Source organism: Scleropages formosus, chromosome 18, assembly GCF_900964775.1.
Source record: "Scleropages formosus chromosome 18, fSclFor1.1, whole genome shotgun sequence".
Lineage (NCBI taxonomy): Eukaryota > Metazoa > Chordata > Actinopteri > Osteoglossiformes > Osteoglossidae > Scleropages > Scleropages formosus.
In genome coordinates this window covers 13,076,080-13,100,193 of record NC_041823.1, presented here as the reverse complement: position 1 = coordinate 13,100,193, position 24,114 = coordinate 13,076,080, and the positions used below count along the sequence as shown (strand labels likewise).

The 24,114-nt window shown below is 44.5% G+C and overlaps 1 protein-coding gene across 2 annotated transcripts in view; it reads right to left on the bottom strand.

Annotated features, from left to right (window-relative positions):
* LOC108927462 (retinoic acid receptor beta-like) overlaps window positions 1-20,542 on the bottom strand; it is a 28,520-nt gene extending 7,978 nt beyond the window's left edge. For both annotated transcript variants that reach the window (XR_003797118.1, XM_018740795.2), the window contains exons 1-4: window positions 19,884-20,542; window positions 12,277-12,425; window positions 6,158-6,299; window positions 2,378-2,535 (exon numbers count right to left, since the gene is read on the bottom strand). Coding sequence is in view for 1 of the 2 variants with exons in the window: in XM_018740795.2 (XP_018596311.2) it covers window positions 2,378-2,535; window positions 6,158-6,299; window positions 12,277-12,425; window positions 19,884-20,094 (660 nt within the window). In the remaining variant the exon portion in view is untranslated. The remainder of the gene's footprint in view (window positions 1-2,377; window positions 2,536-6,157; window positions 6,300-12,276; window positions 12,426-19,883) is intronic.
* Between the last annotated feature and the right edge of the window lie 3,572 nt (window positions 20,543-24,114).

Below are 24,114 nucleotides of genomic sequence, written 5' to 3'. Positions count from 1 at the left end.
GGATGAGTGACCCAGTGTAAGTAGTGTATCTAGCAATGCAAGTCACCACAGTGAATAAGGTGTGTGGCCTGATAACACTACGCAGAGTTCATCGGAAGTTGCTTTGGAGAAAAGCGCGCGCGCACACACACACACACACACACATTTTCATAACCGCTTGTCCCATACGGGGTTGCGGGGAACCAGAGCCTACCCGGTAACACAGGGCGTAAGGCCGGAGGGGGAGGGGACACACCCAGGACGGGACGCCAGTCCGTCGCAAGGCACCCCAAGCGGGACTCGAACCCAAGACCCACCGGAGAGCAGGACCGTGGTCCAACCCACTGCGCCACTGCACCCCCCAACTGGAGAAAAGCATCTACTAAATAAATAAATGTAAATGTTTGCCTTAAACTTAAAACACGAACATTAACAATGAACATCTAGACTCTCGTCGGATCCTGTACGTAACAGGCGGCACAAAAGTGACGTCTCACTAAGAGCGGATGTGCGCGGCGCGTGAGCTGCGAGTGCTGCCGTGACCGTGATGAGGCATCTCCAGGGGCCTTCAATCAGCAGCCGTGACGGGGACACGCGCTGAGGACGAGCGAGCGCATAAAGAGAGCGCTGCTACCGTGCTGTGTCTCGGGAGAGCGCTCGCCCAGGAGAAGGCACTAAATATTATCTCCGGTTAAGTGAAATGCACATTATAGCTCCGCTTAAATCACCGGCGATGAGGCCTACAAGCCCTTGTGCGACGTTTCCCCGACAGCTAATGTCTCCACCGGTCAATGAGGTGTGTCAGAGGAGCTCAGGTACCGCACGCAGGGGCCTGAACAGACCTGGCTGCTCCGCTGGGGGTCATCCTGGGCTCTGCCCTCCTTTTTCCAACGTGAATAAAACCGCTTTCACCGACAGAGTGATTCTGCGGCTGTATTTTCCGCGACAGGCATCACACGAATCTCATGAATTTGTTTATGGCAGCACCTAATACTTGGTTGCAGAAAAAACAAACAAAACACAGTAATGGTAACGACAGAACCATAAAACAAGCGGTACAATTTAGAAGCTAGAGCCTTCCTAGCAAACATCCTACAGCATTACGTGACTCAATTCTCTCCACCTTCTCAACCTGATGTTGTTATTTGTTCAAAGTACCTCAATTTTTCTCCAAGGCAACTCGGTCTTAGCTTTCTACATTAATGATTTACTCCGTTATACAGCCTGCTAATTTTTACAGTATAATTCAGGCAAGTACCTTAGTGAAGGTGCACCCAGAGTGTGGATTCAAACCCAGGACCTTTGGTTTGTAAGGTGATGGCTCTACCTGCAGCCCCATTTCAAATGATGCATTTACACCGCAATATTTTGAGCTGAATATTAGCTGGCAGTATGGATTCATACAAAACCACAAAGAGCAAGAAGATGATGTACATGTTGGGAGGGCATATGTAACACACAGCTCACTTCTTGAGCATTTCTGCAGAAAGACGGCGAAAAATAAGATACGAGAAAATGTGTCTGCATTGAGAGAGAGAGAGAGAAATATTGTATGAGCGTAGTCATTACACACACAGACACACACACAGTATTTTAATAGGTATTTTAGTAGCACTAAATGAGCATTCCATGTGGGAACCGCATTGTGCAATGAAGTGCAGCTTTAAACAGAAAATGAGAAACGTGCAACTGCAACAGTCCTCTGGGGAGATGGGATCTGAGAACAGGGCTGATGTTTGGAATTTATTTCCCCACTATTGCCGAAACGTCGCTGTCAGCAGTCAGACCTGTGAAAACTACAAAAATGACTAATCCACATCTGTCTCTGCGCCCCAGAATCTCTTGTGTCTAATCAGGGTAAAATCGGCGCCTGTCCACGTTACACTGTGCTTAGCGTGACCTTCCGAAAAACACCCAGAACTCCTACAGAGTTGAGTCATCGGTTCAAGTGGCAACAGCATTTCTGCATTATATGTACACACCAAAATACCCCATGACATCGGTTCCGAAGTAAATTCCCATCTGTTTGAGCTCACATTTCAAATTTCAGAAGCAGTAGTAAAAACTAATATTGTTGCAAGGGTTAAACACAAACCCAAAGTGTTTTACTAATGAGATGGATGTTAATATGATCATATCATAACGAATGTTACAAACACTACGCTCTGTAACATTATACAATCTGCAATCTTTCTACAAGAAGTGGTATTTTTCTCTTAAGACAAATATTTTTTAAAGAGCAACAGTTTGGTTCAATAATCGCAGTACTCATTAGGGGCATTAGTTATCCGGGCGGCCCACCTGTGATCAGAAAGGCTAAGCAAGGGTCAAAGACCAGGTGATGGGGACCGTGACTCTGGCAGTGCTGCAGCGTGGGCCCCTGAGGGCTGAGACTCACCGTGGTATACTTGCCCAGCTGGCACAGGGAAGGAAAGGTCTCCTGATGGGCCTTGCGGATCTTGTCGACGGTGACCTCCAGCTCGGCAGACAGCTCGCTGCTCTCAGTCACCTGCTTCGTGATCTCCTTCTTCTTCTTGTTCCTGTCATTCCGCACAGCTGCACAAATCAGGAAAACATTTTTTAGAAGTGTATTATTTTTCCTGTTTAACCAGGTTCATGGGTCCATCCATCATAACTACTTGCGGCCGCGGGGTCTTGGTGCTCTGGAGGCTACCGGGGTACACTCTGGACGTGACACCATGCCACTGCAATGAACGAGCCTGATGTTACAGCAAAACCAGCCAAACAATCTGGAGCACAAAAATTTTTTTCTACACTTTTCCACACTGGATTCTTGCAGCAAAACTCGCGACTATAAGCGCTGCCTGGCGCAGCGACCTTTGGGAAGCTTCCAAGAAAGATTCTGTATTTTACTCAAGGATGAAGACTAACAAGAAAGCAGGTTTCTCCAGAGCGTGATGGAGAAGCACTGAATCCATAGATGCAGTTCCACAGCGTGTCGTCTGGGACCCGATCCTGCAAACGGTTTAAACGTGACGACTTGACGGGAAGGGCCATTGTTCTGCTCCAGAGGAATAAAATTCTGCCCACGGTCACTGGGGATCTGCGCTGCAGAGGCAATGGGGTGGGTCTCGCACTTCTGGAAGTGCCACACACTACACTACACTGCACTACATGATGGGCAAAATTGCTCGGCGTAATTATCCTGGAGTCAAACCAATTACTGCCACAAAGACAAACGGTTCAGGCTCGGCAAGGCCCACAGCGAACGCCTTGCCGAGCCTCAACGTTTCAATAATCCATCGAGCAGGAGACCATGAGCATAAATAGATATTTAACATGCAAGAAGGAAGAAGGTATAAACTGAAAGCAGGATTCTATTTCTGTACTACTTGCAACCAGGAAGGGTTTTACTCCTCCGATATCACAGCACAGCACCAGTCGCAAGCTTTCTCATAAACATGGCTGACTCAAAAGTCAAATAAAACTCAGTACTCGCTAGGATTATTGGAATGAACTCTGGGACATTATGATACATTTTTTCTTTGGGCTGTATGACCATCCCAGCTAAGTACTGTAACCCTATAAGTTGTGTTACGTACTTGAACCGATTGGAATTTTCGTATTAATGTATATTGTTAATGTCGATATGGTTGCATTAGACATTACATATTTAGCTATTGCTTGTCTACATAACAGCTTACAATTTTAAGCTACCTATAGTTACCCATTTACACAGCAGGGTCATTTTACTAGAGAAATTTAGGGTTAAAATCCTTGCTCAAGGGTACTACAGCTGGAGGTGGGATTCAAAGCAGCGACCTTTGGGTCCGAAGGCAGCAGCTCTAAGCACTATAAGCTGTTCCGATCCTGTTCTGCTGCCAACACAAAAAGTGAGAGCATACTTGCCGAAAACTGTTTTCCCCACAAGGTAGAGTTAACAAGTTCGATCAGAAATGGAACTCACGTGTATTCCCTGCCCTTCTGCAGTAACTTCGCAGAGGCGAGTCACTTTCGCTTCTGTCCAGCTCCTTCTGGACAGGTATTGCCGAGCTTGCCCAGGTGTACTCAGGCTTTTGACACTATTGTAGTATACCCGATGAAAGTCAATAATCAATATCCAACTGAATGTGCATTGCTGTAGCGCAAGTAACGTATCTAGCTTTTGTCCAGGCGGAGTCACAGAACTTGGTGCCGGATTCCATTAGAAGGCCGACGTGAGCAAATGAAAGCTGGGAGCGCAACCGAATGGCCAGAGCAACATAATCAGTTTACAGATATGATTTTGCATAGAACCTCTTTGCTGAGGTTTAAAAACTGCAGATTACTGGGCGAAGTGCCCCATCCTGACAGTAAGCATGGCACAAAAAGGCCGCACGGAGGTTCAGTGAAAGTTCACATGGGACGTTAGAACGCGGAGAACTCCTTACGACTGTAACGCCCCATTATTCAGCGCGGTGTGCCCGTTCCTCGTAAGGAGCCACATCCCTTCTTCTACTGGATTTATGTCATTTTCTGGGACGGAGAGACTGAGACCATACAGACCTCACAGATGAGAGACTCTGCAGATTTACCATGTTTCAGAAACTCAGCCACATTACCTCTACAGCTTAATAACTGGTCCAAAAGTGTGGTATGTTCAGTGGGAAAAGTACCGTCTCTTCGGACGCATCCTGGCGTTTCACCAGGGAAAGCTCATTAAGACCGTGACTCATTATATTTAAAACTAATCACCAGATCATATTATCATTTTTAATTATCTTAGGTGCTTCAAGGTAAAGAAAAAAAAACTCAGAGAGAAGCATCTAATGTCACACCTTAACTAAAAGTCATTTTTTTGTTTTTCACCACATTGGTTGTTCAGATATAACTGTATCCAGAATTTTCCACCTCTGGTCCCAAAAGGACAGGAAATTACAGCTCTTGGAGTGTGTGGATATTCAGGCACTAGCGTTCTTCACCCTTCAAATGGACTAGCAGTGTAATTTTCTTGGTGCTACCCTCAGGCCACACTGGACACGGTTTCTGTCACACGCGCGAGTGTGTGTAAGCGTGGGTGTGTGCGCGTGTGCTGATCCATTTCCATTCGCGTGGGTGGCTGCGCTGTCCGTGCACCCGAAGCAGCGCACCTATACAGCTCCCCTTCTCTTCTTTTACACTGCTCATCTGTCTCCAGGACACGGTCATGATTTGGGGAGATTTTGCGAGAAGCGATCCCTGTTTCAGGCCGAGATTGAGCAGATAACTGCTCTCTGCTTCTGCACGACCATTGTGAGGGAGACAACAAAAATCTCCTCTGGATAAAAATTAATGCAGTTAAAAAAAAAAAACCACACTCAATATTTTCAGTGCTTTATAGCTTTTAAGTGAATTCTACATAAAAATATCACCCAATACAGTATTTGATGAAAACATCATCAGTTGTAGTTATGAAGCATAAAAATAAACGCTCATCCCGGTTGCCCAGTTTAGCACAAATTTATCAAGTAAGCAAATAATATAAAGGAAACAGTTAAACTAATAAAATATCTTGTATTTGGATCAAAGAATATCACATTGTAGTGATCTAGTATGGAAACAGACTGTCATATTTTTGCTAAAATATACAGGCTGAAAAGTTCAATGTACTCATACACCCTTGGGATACGCTAGAAGAGATGCTTGTGGAAAAATATAAGTACAAGAGAAATACACACACAAAATCGTACTTGTAAAGCGCTTTGGAAGCATAACGCATCCAGTGCAGCCCAAGGTAGCTGTAGGTATTCAATAATGTTTACTACCAGGGTACGAAATGCATCATGTGCATAAACTGATGCCACATCAGCCGAAGTGACTACGGCAACATTTCCTTCACAGAATTCAGACTCATTTCGAGAATCCAAACTCGGCGTGTCTGACCTACTTACAGCGTCTCGTGGATAGAGGTAATCACACAATGTATGCGTGAATATGTGCCAATCATGCCAAACAAGGGGCTCGTCGCACTCGAAACCATCGGCGAACCATCGCCCATGGGACCTCGCAGCGCCGCTTTTACAGGCACCGACGCTTCAAAACAGGGCGCAAAACCTCTTTTTTGTTTGCAGGAATGCGGAGCCGGAAATTGTCTCTTCCTCACAGAGAAGACTGATGGGAGAGTGTAGAGTTCCGTCACTCGATAACAACACGGGCCGCAACGCTACAGCGGAGCGAAAGTAAACGTGGGCAGACTCACACTCTTTGCACATGCCCACCGAGAAGCACCTCTGGAGGCGACAGTGCTGGCACCGGTTCCTGGTCACCTTGTTGATGATGCAGTTCTTGTCCCTGTGACATGTGTACACCATGTTCTTCTGGACGCTCCTGCGGAAAAAACCCTGGATGCAGCAGGGAGACAAAGAAGCAAGCGGTTTTATTTTGGTTACCTTCAAATATATCATCCATGCAGCCAGCCATTACTAACAAACTCTTGTGCACTGCAGGGTCACCGTGGTCCAGAGCCTATCCTGAGAATACGGAGAACGAAGCAGGGTGAAGTCTTGACGAAGAACTAGTACACAGTAGAGCAATCTCACAAAGTCACACTAAAGGCAAATGAGAGTCACCAGTTCAGCTGGAGCACATCTTTGGACTGTAGGAGGAAACCTGAGCACCCGGAGTAAACATGCCCACTCCACACACACAACGGGTCAAATCTGAAGCCACAGCTGTGAGGCACCCACTCTACTTGCAGAGCCACTAAGCAGCCCAGAGAAATACTATGAACCTGACAAACTGCCCATCAGTTAAGATATTCCTATTTTCAGTATCACCCCCACCTACAGCACAACAATCTCATATTTTTTAGATAAACAGCAGTGCACATTTTTTCGAAAGCCTAACAATTTCTAGATAAGTTGCAGGCGTTAGAATATATAATTAGGACTGCCAGCATAAAAATATAAGAGCATTTGAGGTCTGTCTTGGAGGCATGAACTTGGGAGGAACTTGAGAAGAAACTACTTGTGCAGCATAATTGGGGGCAAAGACAGCACAGGAGTTTGGTCACTGAAGTGTGGGCAGACTGAAAGTGCCCCGTGGTGCTCTACCTCCAGCTGACTCTGCACAAAGATCCCACATGAAAACACCAGCCTTATTTCCACCCAGATATTAATTATGAATCATTAAATTGCCATCTGCCTGGTACAGCGAGGGTAGGAGCAGCGGCCGTGAGCAGCCAGCCCCCGTAGGTGTTCCTACCTCTACCAGAACAGGGATCGAGTGTGACTGTAATGCAGGCGTGTCAATGGCACATTACACATTTTTCTTTTTTTTTTTTATTTATTTATTTTTTATTTTTTTTATAAAACTGAAATTCAGCTCCTTCTTGGGTGAAACTGGTACCTTTTTGTAAATGACCCAAAACCAAGAATCCAGCAGGGGGCTGAAGACTAACATGAATTTCTGAAGCCTATTTGATCGATTATGAACAGCCATAGTACTTTATAAAAAAAGGGGCAAACCATACATGATCCAACAAGCACTACAGACACTATTTTTCCCCCATCAACAGCCATTGCCCAGTTAACGCAGTTAATGCTCTCGATGACGGCACCCTTCTACTACTGTGCCATTTGGACCATGTTCACTAATGTTCTTGTCTTCGAGTGGCCTCTGCGCAGACGCCGCAGCGCGTGCACTGTACACGGGTACAGGATAAATAAAAGTCAAGCTCTCCACGTACAGACAAGATGAAGGAAGTCTTTGCACGTGGGCCATCTCCAGCAGCACATCCTCCCCCTTCTCCGTGTTTGCTGGCTCTCTATAACTTTACCTTTGGAAACCGGACCCGGTCCAGCTGTGATGCACGCTCCTCTCCTTTCCAGCCATTTCCCTCCACAAACAATGCCTTCGCTGGAATCGCCACCCTTTATCTTGTTATCGCTAATGGGCAGGATAAGGTGTCACGTATGACCAGCGGCAACACGGCACTCTCATTTACGTAATAAAAAAAAAGTTCCGTACATCAATTATTTACCTACTTCATTGTGGCGGCCTGCGTCGCTCGAGCGTTCGGGGACGGCCGAGAGAATCAGATTAGCTTTCATTCTTAATTGTGTTGACAGCTTATCGGTGCCGCGGAAAGAGGAGAGGGACATTCGAGAGCGGAGAGAGTGGTGACGAAAAAAGGAGGCAATTAAGGCGGGATATTGCTTACACTTCAAGTCTGCCAGCAAGAAGAAAAGCTATTCTTTTATGGGAGGTGAAGGCGAGGGGGGTAGCGGGGGGTGGTCATGTCGGTCGGCTTTTTTAAGCAACGTATTTCTCTGTTGAACACAGAACAGGTGAGTGCGAGGTTAGACAACACTGACACGACAGTAGCAACGCAGGGTAAATAAGAGCTGATGAAAAGAAGTGGGAGAGCACAGAGCTGCGCTTTGTCACCAGGTGAATGCAAGACCTCCACAGGAACACTGTTAAATAGCTCTTTTCAAGGCCCTGGAAAGGATGGGGAGCATAAGGGCTCTCTCTGTTGTTTTTATCGCTCTATCTGCGTCGGGGCGGTCTGACCGCAGCGCTGTTCGGTGTAATGACTCGTGAAAGAGCAGCGTGATTAAATAAATGGAAATAACAGTCCCTTGTCTAGACTGGAGAGACCCCCCCGCCTCAATCACACAGTCTGCGCTGCATGACCGCTGCGCTTGTACCCCAGTCTCAGCACTTCCATTCACTGCCTCATGGGTCTCCAAAAAGAAGTGCTTTCAGAGGGACTGTAACAGGAGATGGTTACAGATGTCTCTCCTCTCCCTACCTGTGCTGGTAGCTCACGCCCTCGCGAAACTCGCCGTGCGGACAGATCCCGAGGTCCATCCTGAGAAAATCCTCCGTGAAAAATGGCAAGAATGAGATCTAGCCGAGGTCGAACGTTCAAGTTCGCGGTGAGCGGCACGGTGGGGTCGCTCCCAAAAAAAGACAGAATTCTAATGTGCAAACCAGCTGTTTGAAATGTTGCAATTTTTCTGTCATCAAGTGTTTTACCGCATTTCTGTTTGTCTTGTATTAGAGGAAGTAAGGATCCCTAAGGCAGCTATATATTTACTCTTTCATTGACTCCAGGCCTGGCTCTAAAGTATAAAACAGGAAGACAAATATGCAACATAAAAATTACTCTGAACTACTCTGTCATTCTCTTCTCCTTTTCAGAATAAATCTGAAACAGTGCGGTTGTTTGCCCCCCCCCCCCAGACTTCCTGTAAACATGTCACAAAGAGAATTTTGAAAAGATGTGTGTAAAAATTATGAGAGCTCCTGCTGGCCTGCGGGGATAGACTGGATTATTTTAATGAATGGCCTCATGAATGCAGGATGTCTGCTTGGATCCGCTTTGGGGTGATCTGGAGGTCTGTCTCCTGATGTGAGCCGTCATGAGGCGCACACCTATCCCGAAAGCAGTTCTGAGCGGGGACCTCGTACAGTACGACTTACGTATAGCATTACTAGAACCCCAGCCACTGCCATCTTGTTAAATTGTTAATGTTAAATGTTTGGCGTAATTAACATCCTTCAGTTCTGATTAATTATGCATGTGCTGTGACATTAGAAAGTTTTGATGAGGGATTCTTTTTTCCCCCATTTCCTTCCACCACTTGTCCAGTGCAGGGTCACGGTGGGCCAAAGCCTATCCCAGCACAGTACAGCCTGGATGGAGCCAAAGTCCTCTGCAGAACAATTTCATACACGCACATTTCTTCTGTCTCACACACACAATAAGCAATTTAGTGCAATTCCACCCGTTTAGATTTTCAGCAATTTACCTGAAACACGTCTTTGGACCGTGGGAAGAAACGAGCACCAGGAGGAAACCCACACAAACATTTACATGTATTCATTTAGTGATGCTTTCCTCCAAAGCGAGCTACAGCGTTAAGCTACTTACAATTATTTACCAACTTATACAGCTGGGTAAGTTTACTGGAGCAATTTAGGGTAAGTACCTTGCTGTAGGGCACTACAGATGGAAGTGGGATTTGAACCTGCAACCTTTGCGTTTCACGGGTTTCTTATTTCAGAGGCAAAAGACAATGAGTTCAGCTGTGAACGTGACAATTCACCTTCTTCCCACCCTGAAAATTATGAAACATGGCCTCTGCAACTCTGTGCCTCCCTTTGATGCTTATGAGAAGACAAGAATCCTCAAAGGGTGCATGCAAATCATTTCAATAAGCACAATCTCCACATGTTTCTCCATTTTTCCTTTAACTGATCAGACAGCTGAAGAACAAGAAAGGTCACACAACAGACCAAAAAAAAAAAAAAAAAATTCACACAACATTTCTGATGATGCCTTTGATAAAAATTGTGACATGACTGTTCAACCTAATGTTTTCACCATAACTGGTGCTACGTTCGCTGGTCGTCACTGAACCTACAACAGTGTGCTGAGCAGCCCCTTTGATGGGCAGTTATGTGTAATGCCAGAGACGGCGATTCATTTATATACCAGCCTGCAGAGTCTTTACTGATATGAGCACTTAAAAGAACAGGTCGGAAATGAAGGCGACAACGGTATGTTGATGAACTCAAACATTTCAACCAAGCTGCCACAATATCACAAGTGACAACTTAAAAGTGTGTACAATTTCACGTGTGTGCTGTTCTTCAGGTTTTTCCTTTTTAAATGGGTAAACACGTCACACTGCACAATTAGTATTGCAATATTTGCCTCCTTTCCAGCTTCAGGGCACCACTGTAGGACAGAAGGTTCTGGAGTCACTCTGTGGCGTCCGAGAGATGACAGCAACTGAAGGGCACTTAATCTGCTCATCTCGCAAACAAATGTGATGACATTTCCACCACTGGGCTTCTACAAGAAACAGAGCTAAACGGCACACAAAGCTTCCACCTTCGCTGCAGAGGAGAGGACCGGGGCTGCTCTTCAGGCCTCACTGTCGTTTGGCCCTATGCTGAGAAGAATGTTGACTACATCACCACCACCACCACCACCACCTCAACATCACTGCATCAGATCATCCACGCCATTTGGCAACATACCCAGCACTTTCAGAAGACGGCTTGATGTACAGCAACAGGTGCAGGTTTAAGATTTGGCGCCTCTGCTTTCACATTGAACCATACGGTACCCCGTTTGCCCTCCAGCTAAGCAAGTGAGCAGCGAGAGTTATTTCAGCATCAATTTAATGGAGGTGCCTTCCCAAAAGTGCTCCTCCAGGTGTGTGAATGACAAATGAAGGCTGCTAAACAGAAACGTTGAGAAATAATGAAAATATTAATAAGGCAGGGAAAATATCCATGCTTCACAAAACGTGGATCCCCCCCCCTTTTCTTAGTCTTAATTCTCGCTGAACTTCTGCTTAAACACCCAGTAAAACAGGAAGTTTGTTATGCTGGAACTAGGCTGTCAAAGTAAGCACCTTAATTTAGCTTTTCGTTCAACATGCTGAGCTTATTATTGGTTTATAAGCCACCTGTGGAACACGTGATGAACTGTGATTCTCAGTTATATGAAGTATTACCGGGGTAACCGGTACTGTAGTGGTAGACCCATAGCCTTGCAATAAAAGGACCTGAGTTCAAATCCTACCCCTACTGTAGTAAACTTAAGCCATTATTTACACTGAAATGATGAAGTAAAAACTAACCAGCCGTATGAATGGCTGAGGACCGTAACTAAGTATCTTAATGTACAAAACTCACATTCTAAGCCGCTTTGGAGTATCCGCTAAATGAATAAATAATAATTACAGAGAACATTAAAACAACGTTATTCCATCTGAGTTATTGGTTACTCGTTTCACTTTACTATTGGCGAGAAATTCAATACATTCAAACTTGGCTTCACTGGAATTGTTAACTCAGGGCTTTGGGGCTCATCAAATATGAAAACATCCTCCATGAACTCAGCGATGCCCCTCTTACTTGACGGCAAATAACTGCGTAGCGTTCCGCTCAGAGTTGAATCACTACCATTCTCAAACCTTCACGGAGGTGTGTATCAAACTGGTCATTTCTTTCAGTGTTCTGAGGGATTCAGAAAGCAGATTCCGTCTCTGCGTTTACTTTGTGGCAACATGCCGTATAGGCAGATCTGCGCAAAGCAAGTTTAAACGTGTGCCTGGAAATAATTTATACAAACGGCCTCTCCGCAATGCCAAAGGCTCCCTTTATCACAGAGGACCGAAAAGCTGTAATTACTCCACATGCGCTCGCAGCCAGAAAACCATACAGTAAACATGACACCATTTAGAAACCCGAGTTCACCCAGGAAATGGCGGGGGCGGTGGCCCTGGGAGGTCCGCACTTCACATTCAATCCTATGCCACATCTCAGTGCTGTGCGCTCAACGTGAACTCTCACCTTGCAGCCTTCGCATGCGCTGACCCCATAGTGGTACCCCGACGACTTGTCCTGACACACGAAGCATGGCTTGTAGATGCGGGGCGGAGGCAGGGGGGACGGGGGGCTCGGCACCAACTCCTCGGAGCTCGTGCTCTGCGTTTCCACAGCTGCCAAGACAGGAGGGAGAGTGGCCTTTCAGCACAGTCCTTGTTTCATTAAGGAGTCACTCAGCAGACGGGAACAGGAATAAAAACGGTCTCGTCATTTACTTCCACGGCAACATCATAAGTCACGGCACAGCAATGAAAATGACATTTCCTTTAGCGAAAGGAAACAAATTCTGATCTGTTACCTGCAGCCGTTCAGAAATGTCTTTGAAATAAATGAAACGTGCGATTATAACAATGTAAACCAAAGACCTTTCTGATCTTGTTTAGAAAATGACAGAATAATGTCATCTCACAATTAAAACCATATGCACGCTGCCAGGAAAACTATCACTCATTCAAAGTGTGTTTTGCATTCCTGAATGGATCGGAGAAAAGGCAACGTTTTACCCACAGAAAAAGGGTAGCAAAGGAAGGTCATTAACTGCAATTGGAAAACCTGGGTTCGAATTCCTTCTCCTGCAGAAGTACCCTAGCTCAAGGTACTTATGCTGAATTACACCAGTAAAATTAGCCAGCTGTATACATATTGCTCTTTCACTTTAATCAATTAAAAAAAAAAAAAAAAAACCTTGGAAGGGGGTCTTTCCCATGGTTATTCACAGTGTGAAGAGAAACTTGTGGATAATAATGTCTCTCTCATTAGCTGGGCAAATGCCACTGCTGACTGAGTTCACTGCAAACGCAACGTCGGCCTTTTCCAAGGAGCGTAAACGTACAAATTGAACATGGACATCACGTGTCGTCTTCCCAGCCCTTCCAAACACACCACATTCCCGACAGGCTGGACAAAACTAATGCTTTCGCTTTGTTTCTATGTACGGCTGTGCATCCATACTTCTCTTTTACCATCAGTCATTCACAAGCCTATATTGTAATTTCCACCCTACCTGCGTGTTAACCCTAAACTATAGAACAAACTGTCTCCTTAACACCATTGCTAGTATTAACTACAGCAATGTAGTTACTACTTCCATGAGAATGGCCCAAACAGACAGGAGTGTCTTAAATAAAGAACAGCTGGGAGCCAACAGGTGGTAGTGTAGTGGTTAGAGCTGCTGCTTTTAGCCCCAAAGGTTGCTGGTTCAATTCCCACTTCCAGCTGTAGTACCTTTGGGCAAGGTACTTATCCTAAACTGCTCCAGTAAAAATTACCCAGCTGCATAAATGGGTAAATAATTGTAAGTTGCTTTGGAGAAAGGTGTCAGTTAAATGAAGAAAGGTGAAGAGAGTGTGTGTCATAAAGAAGTATGCTAAAGGCAGGCATCAAATTCCTTGACATTGTCCAGTGCTGAACAGTGATTTAACTGGAAAGACAAAAGGCCTTGAATGTGACACCCTGATCTCTAGTAACCTTGAACATGTGACAGTGAAAGGAGCACACAGCAGAGACCACACCCCTAACTGCCTGGACTCAGGGGCACACTTGGTGGAGGACTTCTTACTGCCCAAGAGCCCCACGTGTGGCTCCTCAGCCTGAGCCGATGGGCTCTTTAAAAGGCACTTCTGCAAGGAGGAAAGCAAAGGGTGTTCTTTCGATCTTGTGTCTTTCTGTTGGGTGGATTAGCGTTCTGATGGCTCTTTCCGTTCTTTACCTTTGCTGGTATCTAAGCCATCAGGTAATATTAACATTGCTATATAGTTTTAAATATTGTTCTAGTCTTCATTTAGCCAATTTTGAGATTAAAAGGGTTGTAGGTCTGGTAAGTTCTCCACCTACTGTCTGATCACCTCCACTATGAGACACACACCAGAGTGTAATATGAGTTAGAGGGAAGGACAGAAGTGCCCTTTTCCATGTAGCAGTGATTTATATTTCATTGTGGTTACCTAAAAATCTACTTGTATCCAATAGTTCGGAAATTTGGGAAAATGTTAGTATCATTTAGAACACATTTTAGCGCTTGTGTTAAGACATCTGGGTAGTTCTCAGTGAAGCCGTCACATTTACTGGTAAAGTTACAAGAAATAAAGTTACAAAAACGTAAAATAAGTGAACAACAGGCTGATGTTACACACTATTTCTAGTTGGAGAAGAAAGTCAAAAACATTAGGAATCAATGGTGTAATGACTTGGCAGGTACTAACCAAGAAGTTTTAGCAAAATAACTCCCTCAACGGACTTTTACACAAACTGGAGGAGGGGGAAATCACACATGGTTTGAACACTGGGGGAGACAAATTCCCCTCCTTACACCTTTGGTGTGCATAAGGTAACGAACGGAGACGAGACAAAAGAATGATTGCACAGTAGAGTCTATATACAGGGTAAATACGGAGTGTGCAACGCATCCTAATCAAAACGATTGCGGCCGGAAGGAACCAAAACCTGAAGATGTACCTAACCAAGGAGAAGTAACCATGGCAAAATTCTACTTTTATCCATCTGGCAGTTGGACAACGTTTCATACTCGCAATCTACACATAAAGGGAACGAGAAGTAATATACTTTCCCCAGATGGACAAACTGCTGGCACAACACTGGAATAAAACCGATGAAATAAATATTTTTCGCGCCATAGAGCAGAGAATTTGAGACTCTTGAATCGGCAAGGCAACTGGGCCTGCTGAAACAACCATTAGAGGAATAAAAGACAGCTGACATGTAGCTAAATGGGAAGCCTTTTAGAGGAGTAAAGAAAAAAATGCACTCATGTCTATTCCTTGAACTCTTAGCCTCCAGTTGAACCTGTGATGAGGGTCAAACAGGAAAACACACCCATTAGTAACTATTCTCTGCATTGGTGCGTGGGGGGGGGGGGGGGGGGAATCAGAATCTGTCTGCACTCAATGACTATGATGAATTGGTGGCAAGTTTTGTCACAGTTGGGTTAGGAGGAAGGAAAAAGAAAGCCTTGTTCCTGTTGCTTTAAAATAGCACAATTACATTAGCAGACGTGAGCACAGACGCAAAGCAGGCCGTACCGCACTTCTGCTACGGGCCGCCTTCACCGCCGCGGCCCACTCGGTCCCCAGGAGGACACCAGGAAAAAATTAAAACACAGCATGACCTCCCGGCAGCGATGTTACCGGTGCAGACAGTCACACTACCGTCATGGAATGTGGGAGTGTCTGAAATGCACTGATGAGCAGAGCATCCCTGCTAAATAAGAAGTGACATATTCAGAAGGGTCGTGTACCCAGCAATGTATGGAATCCTATGAAAAATACTGTGATACATAACAGCAGTTCTAAACCAAACTAATCCAAAAAATCCCCAAAGGGTACCACAGGGCAGCTGTTATCCAAAAAAGGAAAAGTGAAAAGGGAGAGATACAGAAAGAGCACATTTCTGTAAACTGGCTGATTTCAGATGTTGTTGAACCATAGTACTCCTCTGAAAGCTTTGTTTGCCATCCTGTGCAGGGTTATTTCCACCAATTTCACTGCAGGAGCACAAAATGTTTTCATCACATACCTAAATGAGCATCATACCATGTACAGAACCAAAAACCAATGTGTCGGCTGACAACCAGCTGTGCACTCAAATTCATACTTTGGGATCATTGTTAAATTTAATTTTATGCGCAATGGAGACGCCTCTTAAAGCAACAGAAACTGGAGAAAGCCATGGACAACAGCTGCTACGCAATAACTCCACCACAGGTGTGGTCCAGAGACATCAGTAAAAACAGCTGTATTTGCACAAAACATCCCTGAGAGCACCATCGAGAATGTGAAAATTGTTATGTAGAAGAAAACATAGCGGCTGAGCAGCTTTGGCTAACTTTAGCGGGATGTGGTCCACACTCTCAGCTGGTGACTTCTCGGTGACCCCGGAATAACCTCAAGGACGCCGCCCTGACCGGGTCACACCAAAGACAGACTGCCCTCGCGACACCAGCCAGTTGGCATCCTGACCCAAGCCAATCGCTATCAGCCAAATAAACCCCAATGCGGATAAGGAGACCATTTAGACCATAAAAAGGAATGAGAATATTTCCAAATGTACCGCGATATTACAGTCATTTAAAGAAAAGTATTTAGTTTATCCACTACATTAAAAGAAAAAAAGAAAAAAAAAAATCCTCTGGTTCAACTGCTAGTCAAAATCCTGAAAATATAATCCCCTAGCACAAGTTTTTTTTTTTTTTTAAATCTTTTGGATAATTTAATGATAGATTGACACTGCATACGACCTCGACAAACAAGGCCGAAGTATCCCATCAGCTGCCAGGCGCAAATCTCCCACAAATAAACATCTCCGCTATTTTGATATTAAAGTAATTTATTCACTCTAATGACACTAAGATTTTAATGGTGCACTTCAAGACCACACTGACAAACCTCAACTTATTGCATGACCCAAACCTTGCGGATGTCTTGTAAATCTATACCTGTGGTGTTACTTCAAATCAATACCACCAGTTTACAAAGTATGCACAGGGCAGCCTCTGCTAATAAGGAGCAGTTGCATCAATATACTAAGGGTCTGGAAATTATCGAGAAGATTGGTGGTCTTCGTAGCTAGGGTCTCTACATAATGTGTAGAATGTCTACAAATAAATATTTCTCTGTCCATAAAGTGTCAAAAAAAATTATTCCCTTTCCTATTCTTTGGTCCCTTTAAGTGTGTTCTCTTTATTTGACATGGTACATAAGTGGTGCCCTTTACAATAATCAGGTGAATTGTTTAGTGGTTAGAGCTACTGCCTTCGGATTCAAAGGTTGGAGGTTTGAGCCTCACCTCCGGCTGTAGTACCCTTGAGCAAGGTACTTACCCTAAATTGCTCCAGTAAAATTACCCAGCTGTATAAATGGGTAAATAATTGTAACCTCAACACTAAGTTGCTTCAGAGAAGAGAGTCAGCTAAATGAGTAAATGTAAATTTATTCCTCTCAAGAGGGTTGCATAAATCAAAAGAAATTCATAATATATGATGACCATTAAAAAAAGTTCTAAATTCTATGCATTTACAAAATTTGGGTGTAACACCTCTTAATATAACCATTCAAGCAAACTAGTTTATACACATTCACATACTGTACAAAGACTGAACTGGTGAAATTCAAACCACCACCACTGCTGCCCCCACACTGGTCTAGCTCCCTCAGGAGGATACACTTAACTGCCCATTTCCCCCACAATTTTCACCCCTTAATCACATCATTACTATAAAACATAAATAAATGATCAGTGCTCACTGTCTGAAGATTGTCCCTCCACAGCTGATAGGAGTAATGAATTCAGTCTGCGGCGCAAAGATTGCCTTTCACACCCTGACTGATGGACTAGAACTGCGCTCCAGCGCGAGGAGCTTCTCGCTCTTCGGCGCGTCTAATGTGTATACGAGTGTTTGTTCCAATTAGCCCTGTAATGAATTCGGCCCTAATGAAGAAGGAATATTAAGCTAGATAGAACACTTAGGAGGAATTAAGAGCTAACTGTTATTTTAAAAAGTTACAGATGGGCCCGTGCTAAAATATATATGTATAATATATATACTGTATATAATTACGCTCCTATGTCATAAAAAGGAGCTCCATTAATGCACAGAGAACTGAAAAATTGTGAGATACATCAAATCACAGTCCACATTAAACTGACAGCTTACTTGAGTTGCTGAAAATGGATGAATGACTTATTAAGCTCATCATCCCTGAAATGTATCATGTATGCAGTGAGGGTTGCAGTAGTCATGAGACAACCCTGGCGAGGATGTGTGGTGTCCACCAGCTACTCACATAGACCTTTACTCAGAATCACACACACAGAGCAGATTGGAACCACCGACCATCTGAATGGCTTTGGATAGTGAGGGTAAAACCAGGGTGTTTGGAGGAAACCTATATAAATGCAGGGGACGCAGCAGTTGTGAGAGGCAGATGAGACTACAGTGAAATCCAAAACGCTTGAGCTTCTCTTGAGTGAGAGCACTCCATAACTAGTATAGCAAAAAGTACCATGTGCTATATTTAACATTATTCATACTTTGGGTGAAATCATCAGCAAAGCAAAGTGTTTGGTGCTTTTATACAGCATGGTACTTTCCTGGAGCAATTCAGAGTAAGTACCTTCACTCAAAGCCTTAAACCTCCAGACTTCAGGTTGAAAGACCTTAACCACAAAATGCCACCTGCTTAGTTCTGCATCTGTGCATCTAGGCGAATCATGTAAGGATTTCTGAATCCAAAAACAAGAATACCTGCCTGGTCATGGCATCTCCAAGCTGGGGCACTTCGCCGCTTTTCCCAGCACTGTGAAAAAAAGTCACTTTTCAGAACTAAAGCCTTCAGTGATTTCTTAATATTAACTATACTAAGCTGAGTAAGGATGTGAGGCTGTGGGCATCTTCAGAAGCCACAACAGGAGGCAAAGTGGGATGTTATGAATTTGCACCTGAGGCTCAGAGAAGGTTGAGGGTCCAAGGAGGAGCTCCCCTGTGGACCACTTCATCTGGGCATTAACACTTAAACTGTCACATAACCATGCTCTATATGCTGTGTAAATGGTCCAAAATTCCCTCCGTGACGAGACAACAAAGCTCTCATACGGAAACAAATACTACAATTCACTCTGAACCACTACAGCGTCGTCCTTAGAGGAATGAGGACGGAGATTAGAGGGAACAAGGGAAAATTCTCAAATTTTGGCAATGATACTATAATGCAAGGCTGTTTTTAATATCAAGGAATTGCACCATTATTTGAGCATATTTATGGTTACTGCAGGCAGTCTAGTTTATACCGTTTGTATGTGAATTTCCACTGAACTACTCTAAACAAATGCGTTCAAATAAACAGGAAGAAGATACATTAAAAATTTTACACTGTGCAAACAAATTACCAAAAAAATACAAGAACCCTCTACGCTTCTCCTGGTAACAAAGTCTCACTTAAAAATGAAAAAGGCCATTTTATGCATGTCGCTACAAATAACACTGAGTAAACAGCACTTGGGCCACAATGGTGTATATAAATACACCACACACACATTATTATTAGGGTACAACACAGGACATTTATATCTACTCATTAAGCACTTTTCTCTAAAGCAACACTGTTAACCACCAAGTGACTTACAATGATTTACCTGCTTAAACAGATTTTTACAGTGTCAGTTCAGGGTAAATAGCTTTCTTAAGAGTAGGAGCAGGGACTCAAACCTGCTCAAAGCACTACACTAACCAGCAAGCAACTGCTGTCCCACAAGAAAAACACCGTAGCGCGCGCGCACACACACACACACACACCTGCATGGACTGGACATTAGAAACAGCAGACACAGTACACCAGTTAGAGCTGCAGCCTTGAAAAATGAGAGTCATTGATTGGTTCGAATCCCACTCCTAGCCTGTACTGTATTGATAGAAAGAACACCCTCCTCCTGTGTAAATCATGGTAAAGGTGATTACGTACAATGTTAAGTGGAACTTAGACAAAATATTCAGATCAACAACAACAGAGAATGAGAGGAGGAGGAGGCTCGGAGGAGGCAGCGCGGCGAGGTGCACCTACAGTGGAGGCTCCGGCGGCGCGGGCAGTGTGTGTGCGCGAGCCCGCCGAGACACGCCTGCAGCGCCCGCTCCCGCTCGCGCTCCCGCTCCCGTTCGCGCTCCAGCTCGCGCTCCAGCTCCATGCACGCGGGGTGACTGGCGCCGAACAGGTCCAGCATGTGTCCGCCCAGGTGTCCGGGGCTCACCGCGAGCACGTCCACGCAGTCGTACATGATGATGATGATGTCGTCGCCAAGACCAAGTCTACAAGCAGCGCTTCTTCTCTCTCAGCTCGAAACCGCAAGCGAGCGGACCGAACTCCATCAAAGTGCACGCGCGCGCGCGCGCCTGTGTCTGTGTCTGTGTTTGCGGGCGTCCTTGTGTCTGGGCAGGTCCGTGCGTCCCCACTTCGGACTCATGAGTGACGGCACCCGACACCCAGAACCCCTCGTGCTGGATCCAGATGATCGTCAGTTCGCTATTCCCCACTCAGTCGGTGACGGTCCGCACGTCTTCGTCGACGACGTGCGTCACGTCAGGCGCTAACTACTAACTGTAACTCCCCGTCTTATCTAATTTCACCTCAGCCAGGACGTCGGTTCGCTCCTGCTACATTATATAGACGTGTGTATTTCTGTTTAGCGTCTACTCGAGTCGTGTTTGTAACCCTCAGGTGACGGATGGCCGGGCGATCCCACCGCCGAACTCCGGTCCTGCCGGCGGAGTCCCGCCGAATGAGGGATTCGCTGGAATAATGTATGCGCCTGAACTCTGGGTGAACCCTCCGCGAGCCGCTGACCTTCAAACGACCCGGCGCCGTGACGTCACTGGCACCCTCGCCGGTACCCCCACAAGACACGGCCGCGGGAAGAGTGTTCCTTCGCTGGTATCTGCGCTCCAGTGAAAATAAAAACAAATTATCCGCGTGTTTTGTGCTGAGTTTAGTACACGATATGTGTTGCTCTGCGCCGCTAGTGTTTGTTTTTTTTTTTTTCCCCCCCCCCCTTTCATTTTTGTGCAGGAAGTTCTCGAGAAGAAGAATATAGAATCAAACGAATGCAACACGTAGGGCGTTCCGACATCGTGCCTTTCGGACGACATTCCGACGGTGGGAACCGGACAAATGGGACAAAGGGAGGTGTCTGAAAGTGCGAGTTTGTGCCCAGTGACAGCGCAACGTGTCCGAGTCGGTGCGGCGGCCGCTGTTACCGCACTTTGCGATCACGGACGGGACGGTTGCAGAAACAGCAGTATCAGTTGTTAAACAAGTTCCGCAGCGTTTATTCACACACGAAGCAGGGCACGAGCGCACGCCGTGTTCTAAAGTAATTTATTTTCTTATGGACAATTATACATTGGAATATACGAGTCATTCCATTTTCCCAAATAAAAAAGTCCGTACAAATTTGTTGTTATGAGTTCGATCAGTGTCTGAATTATTATATTAATAATAATAATAATAATAATATTTATACCTGTGAAACCCCAGGCAGAATGCTGCTGTATGTGGTTAGTGTCTTCCCCGTTAGTTAATGTCAGACCTCGATACATGATGTGGTTTGTATCTGTTTTTGTGCTTCTTTCGCTACGTTTCCATAAATTAGACATGTAGAAGAAGTGATGCCATGGCTACAGGTGTATTTAAGGGTTAGGGTGTTTCTGGGGGGTTGTGTTGGAGACACAGAATTGACAGCTGGAGAAGCTCTTGACTGGAGTGTGCACCAGATGTTTCTCCTTAATGGATTTATACACACACACACACACACACACACACAAGTGGTCATGGAATCCAAAACTAATAGCAACTATATAAACATCCCATTAACTTTCACTTTAACCATTTCTGCACCACACACTTCTCAGCGGCTCACAGTTGCTTGTTGTTTTACTGCCGTTTTAGAAGAAGCATTTTCCTGATGAGAGGAAGAGATTTCACCAGTAGTGTCAATGCTAGTGCCAGTAAACTGTATATACCGTATGATATGAGATCTATATATATGTATGTATATATAGTACTTGAAAATATGTTAATCCTGGTGTCCCATTCAAACTGCAAAAAATACTTTTATATTTAAAACCAGTTGTCTTTTTTCTAAAAGCAATTGTTTATAAAGTCTATTATTTCTAATGCTTGTTTAGAGGAACTGATGCATGTAATAGAAAATAATTACAAAATCAGGAGCATTGCTGGTGGGAAAACAAATGAATCCCAAGGTACATTAGCTCAGTGAATGAGGTAATTATAATCAGGTGGATGAAAAAAAAAAATTGCTTGTCAAGTTAAATAATGAACAATCAAAAATCGAAGGCAAAGTTTTGGTAGATCTCTCATGTGTAACATTGAATATTCTGGTCAGTTCCTCCCTACTCTTGTTGGATAGTGTAACACACCCTGATTTAGAGACAGCAGTAAGCAGGTTAACTAGTTAATGTAGCTTGGTATTCATCAAAACCCAAATGAACAATCATGCTTTCTGTAACTTTCCCAAAATGCAGTGTGTCTGCTCAGGACCAAGAAGATTTATCAAAAATCAATTTATAAAAAGTTCAATTTATGCACATCTATCCAAAAAGGATTATCTGAAAAATCCCAAGAACCATTTACAATGTCATTTTTGAGACCAACGGTTTCATTGTGACTATTAAATTTGTGTCGGTTGACACGTGAACATGAATTTTAGGTGCCGCATTCGAGGATAACAGATTCCTTGTTGGTCTGAGGGATCTTCTAGAAATCCGTCCAATTCTTGGTAACATGTTTGTAAATAAGGACACCCAGGTTTCCACGGTTAAAACATCACGAACTTAGCAACAGTTGTCATTTTCCCAAGTGTTAATAGCAATAGAGGGGGGTGCGGTGGCGCAGTGGGTTGGACCACAGTCCTGCTCTCTGGTGGGTCTGGGGTTCGAGTCCTGCTTGGGGTGCCTTGCGATGGACTGGCGTCCCGTCCTGGGTGTGTCCCCTCCCCCTCCGGCCTTACGCCCTGCGTTACCGGGTAGGCTCCGGTTCCCTGTGACCCCGTATAGGATAAGCGGTTCTGAAAGTGTGTGTGTGTGTGTGTGTGTGTGTGTGTGTGTGTGTGTTTCTCATGCTCGTTCATCTTTTACATATTAATTAAATAACAATTCATTTCAAAGAAATCAATTTCTCAGGTGCTTGTTAAAAGCCATGAATTACCTTCAAATAGTGTGTCTATTGTGAAAAAGTTCTTGAACGTGATCACACCAAATAGCAGCCTAGGGAATACTGTTCTGCAAAGCTAGAGCATTGCAGAACTCGCAGTGAGTTTCAGAGTTCACAACACAGTTTTAGTAATTCACAATAAATTGCACTGCGATCTTTGCTTGGGGAAATGGATGGAGGATCAGGTATAAAGAAATGACGAAAGATGACAGTAAATAGATAATCGCTCACAAAAATGTTGAGAAACATCAAATAAAACAAACATTTCAAAATATATGCATCTGAAATGTTCTTTCTTTCCTAGTAGTAAAACTGCATCAAACTGAAGTTACGTAAGTTCCATTTTAAATAAGCTAGACAACATTTTTATTCTGTTAGCTCATTTAGATGGCAAAAATGCATTCAGTTGAGCTGCCGGCAGTTGCCAAACCTAAACTGTTCCTTGCCTGGCAATTAGATTAAAAGTGTGACTTTTGTAGTTCGTAGGCAAGTGTGTGCAGCATTTTCAAGGAATGGATACTCCGTGATACCGGCATAATCTGACACACCGCAGCACAATTTTCGGTCAAAGCATGGAGCTCCTCTATGTCTTTTTTTTGGATTTTTAATAGTACAAACCTAGATCTGCAAAGGACACCCAGGTTTCCACGGTTAAAACATCCCAGCGACGGCCCAATCACCAATGATATGTAGGTGTCTGCACCGTTCCCATTAGTTCCCTTCTCACCAGGCCTATGGTGCCTTAATTTAATGGTCATATCCTTACATTACAGAACATAAAACAATCATTTGCAGCTGCCCATAAACCCAGAGATTATTTATTCTCCACCTGACTGCTAGACACATCATTACTGACTGCTCCCTGATTAAAGCTGGTTACTTGTGGGGCTTATTGTGCAGAACTGGAACAGCTGCCTGCCTGCTGGAAACACCGCTCTCTGGCCACTACGGCTGACCCGGTCGGACACACTCGCTCGGTTCCACGGCTCACGTTACAAAGAGAGCGGGAGATCACTGGTACATGTGGAGCAATGGAGCGGTTTGCCAGCAGCAAAGATGAAGTCTGTCT